Consider the following 3,877-nt stretch of genomic DNA (forward strand, 5'->3'; position numbering starts at 1 on the left):
AGTCTTACTATGTCGCCCATGGTGTCACAGCTCACAGCAGCCTCAAAATCTTGGGCTGAAGTGATTCTCTTGCCTCAGCCTCCCAGTAGCTGGGACCTCAGCACCCACCATAATAGCTGGCTGTTCTTTTGTTATTATTGTCATTGTTGTTTAGCAGGCCCAGGCTGGGTTTGAACCCACCAGCCCCCATGCATGTGGCTGGTCCCCAGCCGTTGAGCTATCCGTGCCAAGCTAGTTTTGTTCTTCTTCTTTTTTTTAATGTTTTATATTTTGAAATTAAGGTATAATTATAAAATTATGTTTAAGTCTTCTAAAAAGCCAGGGAATAAGTATCAGCTAAGTATTTAATTTTGATGACATAATCAACATTTAAACAAAGAGGCATTCTGGTCTTCCAATAAAACTCTATTTATAAAGACAGATGGTGGGCAGTTTTCAACCCTGTTAATTAATACTATAATATTTACGAATTTTGTTGACAAATTTTTGTAGTCTGCTAAAAGTATGTTCTGAGATGTTCATGTAGTCTGTTCTTTTCTGAATGTAGGCTGGAACCTATTTGCCTCAGTCATATCTGATTCATGAGCACATGGTTATTACTGATCGCATTGAAAACTTTGATCACCTGGGTTTCTTCATTTATCGACTGTGTCACAACAAGGAAACTTACAAACTCCAACGCAAAGAAACCATTAAAGGTAATAATGTTCAAGTGTTGGCAGAAAAATCATTATGTTAAACTAGATTTAGATGAAGCCTAGTCCTTGTTACCAATGTGCTTGCCGTGAGTAAGAAAATAAAATTGTATTGCTACATAATCTCAGATTTCAGTAGAATCATCTTAATTCTAAATCCACTCTTTTTAGGTAGAGGAAAGTCAAAGTCAAATGTCATTACCTCCGAATGCTGATCCCTGACTTTGCAAACGGTCACCCTGCCCAACTCCCTATCCTGCCACTTTGGTTCAGCCATACTGGAAGGGTTCTTACTATCCAGCGGGGTGGGGCTCAAGACCAGTCTCAAGCTGTATCACATCAGGGATCTAGAGCCTAAACAAGCAGTTTGCCTTTTGGGTCACATTGAGGATAATCACTGTCAGGTTAGTTAGAAAAGAATTTGGGTGAGGAATTCAGAGCATTGATATCACTAATGTTGTAGCTTTGCCAAATCACTTAACCTTTTTTTTTTCCACCTGAAAAATGAGGATAATGTTATCTCCCCATTTCCTTTGAAGGTCATTGTAAAAATAAAGTGAAAGTACATGAAGCAGCTGTAGAAAGTAAGAAGTGCTATTAAAATGCACTGTGGTGTGATTTCTTTGAAATCATGTCACACAGTAAAAGTGCCTTCTTAGATTTTTCTTAGCGTTTTTCTTTTTTTTTATTTCAGGTTAATGTCAGGGTACAAACAACCAAGTCACAGGATTGAATTTGTTAGGCACAGTCTGTCTTGTAGTTATTTCCTGCTCCCCCAAAGTGTGCCATACACTCTTATATTATGCCTATTCAGTGGGAGCGCCCCAAATCCCCACTTCCCTCTCCTGCCTCTCTCCTCCTGCCTCCCCCCAGCTTGAATGGAAATAAGTTTTTCTCTTATGTGGGCATGCATTAATTTGTCTACTGGCTGCTTCTTAGTATTAAATACATTGGATATTTGCTCTTCCATTCTTATGATACTTTACTGAGAAGAATGTGTTTCAGCTCCATCCAGGTTAACACAAAAGATGTAAAGTCACCTTTTTACGGCTGAGTAGTATAACCATGTATACATACACCACTGCTTATTAATCTGTTCCTGAGTTGATGGGCACTTAGGTTGTTTCCACATCTTGGTGATTATAAATTGAGCTGCGGTAAACAATCTAGTGGACAGGTCCCTATGATAAATTTTTTTTTTCTTCTGGGTAGATAGATGCCTAGTAGTGAGATTGTTGGGTCAAATGGGAGATCAAATCTGAGTTCTTTGAGGCTTCTCCGTACTTCTTTCCATAGAAACTGCATGAGTTTGCAGTTAACGTTTTGAATAGTACTCTTCTTTGACCTCAGGCTAAGGAGTCATCTAAAACCTACTTGATTCCTTACATTATAAAATTCTCTTGGTTTATAATATTTTTTTAAAAGTCAGACCAGTATACAGTGAGATTTACCCTTTTCAGTGTGCAATTCTGAGTTTCTACAAAGACGCACGTGGTCCTGCAAACACCCCAAGTTCATAGATTTGTAAGCAATTTCTATCACATATTATTATTGCTCTGATCTAAGCTATTTAGTTAAGAAAAGGGAGAAAAAGTATTTTCTTTGATGTGACAAAAGTTTATGGAGTGTAAGAGTGAAGTACTATGTATGCCTACGTAATAACTATTAAGTATATGTGAATATTTATTAGTAAAGAACCAAAACTTAAAAAAAACCTTTTTCCTCCCCAACAGGTATTCAGAAACGTGAAGCCAGCGATTGTGTCACAATTCGGCATTTTGAAAACATATTTGCTGTGGAAACTCTAATTTGTTCTTGAACCAGTCAAGGAGAACATGATGGAGAAAAATTTAATACCATAGCATAAATAACCCCACCCTTTGTATTTTGTGCAGTGATTATTTTTTAAGATCTTTCATGTAAGTAGCAAACAGGGCTTCACTATCTTTTCATCTCATTAATTCAATTAAAACCATTACCTTAAAAAAAAGAAATCTTTTTCTTCTTTTCCAAGTGCGGTGTCTCTTCTCCTTAAGTTAGTAAGTGTATGAAGTCATTGATAATAGTACACTTGACCTTAGGTCTTAGGTGTTAGGAAGAATTAAATTTCTTTAAATCATTTATCTGGATCTTTACATTTTAATTATGCATTTTCAAGAGAAGGGGTTATCTAAAGAATAATCATTTATAAGCATACGTAAAAATGGACCACAGTGACTTATTTGTAGCTGTTAGTTGCCCTGCTACCTAGTTTGTTAGAGCATTTGAGCACATACTTTAATTTTCCTCTAATTAAGACGTGTAGTATTTTCAGTGTCATATTTAACTACTTCCAGTATGATTTCTACTTTTATGTTTAAATATCCTCGGCACCTGCTGTAATAATATTTTAGAAAATGTTTGGAATTTAAGAAATGAGTTGTGTTACTAATTTGTATAACCCATATCTGTGCAATGGAATATAAATATCACAAAGTTGTTTGACAAGACTGTGTGTTATTTGTCCCCCATATAATAAGAAAACCAAAGAAAAATTTGGTTCTTCCTATCTTAAGATAACTCACAAAAAGAAAGAAACTATTTTTTAAAAGTTCAGTTCTCTATATACAATGGGTAAAATCATAGATCTTTTTTTAAAAATAAAAATAAGCCATTTTAATAACTACGCCAGATTCTTCTTGGATACTATTAAAAGTAATATTTAAGACTCATTCTTGAATGACGCTGTTTCATGTAAAATACTTCTATATTTAATGGAGGGACTATTTTTAAAGCCTAAAGTTTGCAAGGAGCATGAAATAATGTGCTTCTCTGAGAATGCCCCCCCTCACAAACGGAGCGCTACAAGTTACAGTGATGATTTTATTTTTATATTTCGAAGATTGCTTCGTAATCTGAAATAATTCTGGATCCACTGCCATTTAAAATATCTAACAGTGATTTCATTGAAAATTCTTAAGACAAAAAAATTCAGTTCTGACTTTAGGAAGTCAGAATTTTTAAAGCTTCAGACTCATAATAAAGGATTCGGTCCAGAAACCAATTCCAATGTCCAAAAGGATATTATTTACTCATGGCTTTTGGTTTCCTTTCAGTAATGGTGTCAGAACTTTAGGCCAGCCAGTTGGATATTCAGGGATGGACAAATTTTTAGAAGAACATATTTTTTGATAAAATGAGCT

General features: G+C 35.3%; 1 protein-coding gene across 1 annotated transcript in view; it reads left to right on the plus strand.

Moving 5' to 3' along the window:
* ITM2B (integral membrane protein 2B) overlaps window positions 1–3,360 on the plus strand; it is a 7,779-nt gene extending 4,419 nt beyond the window's left edge. The window contains exons 4-5 of the mRNA XM_023517251.1: window positions 548–698; window positions 2,429–3,360. Coding sequence (XP_023373019.1) covers window positions 548–698; window positions 2,429–2,514 — 237 coding nt within the window. The 3' untranslated portion in view covers window positions 2,515–3,360. The remainder of the gene's footprint in view (window positions 1–547; window positions 699–2,428) is intronic.
* The last annotated feature ends 517 nt before the right edge of the window (window positions 3,361–3,877 follow it).

The sequence above is a fragment of the Otolemur garnettii genome, unplaced genomic scaffold, assembly GCF_000181295.1.
Source record: "Otolemur garnettii isolate 467f Iridium unplaced genomic scaffold, OtoGar3 scaffold00106, whole genome shotgun sequence".
NCBI lineage: Eukaryota > Metazoa > Chordata > Mammalia > Primates > Galagidae > Otolemur > Otolemur garnettii.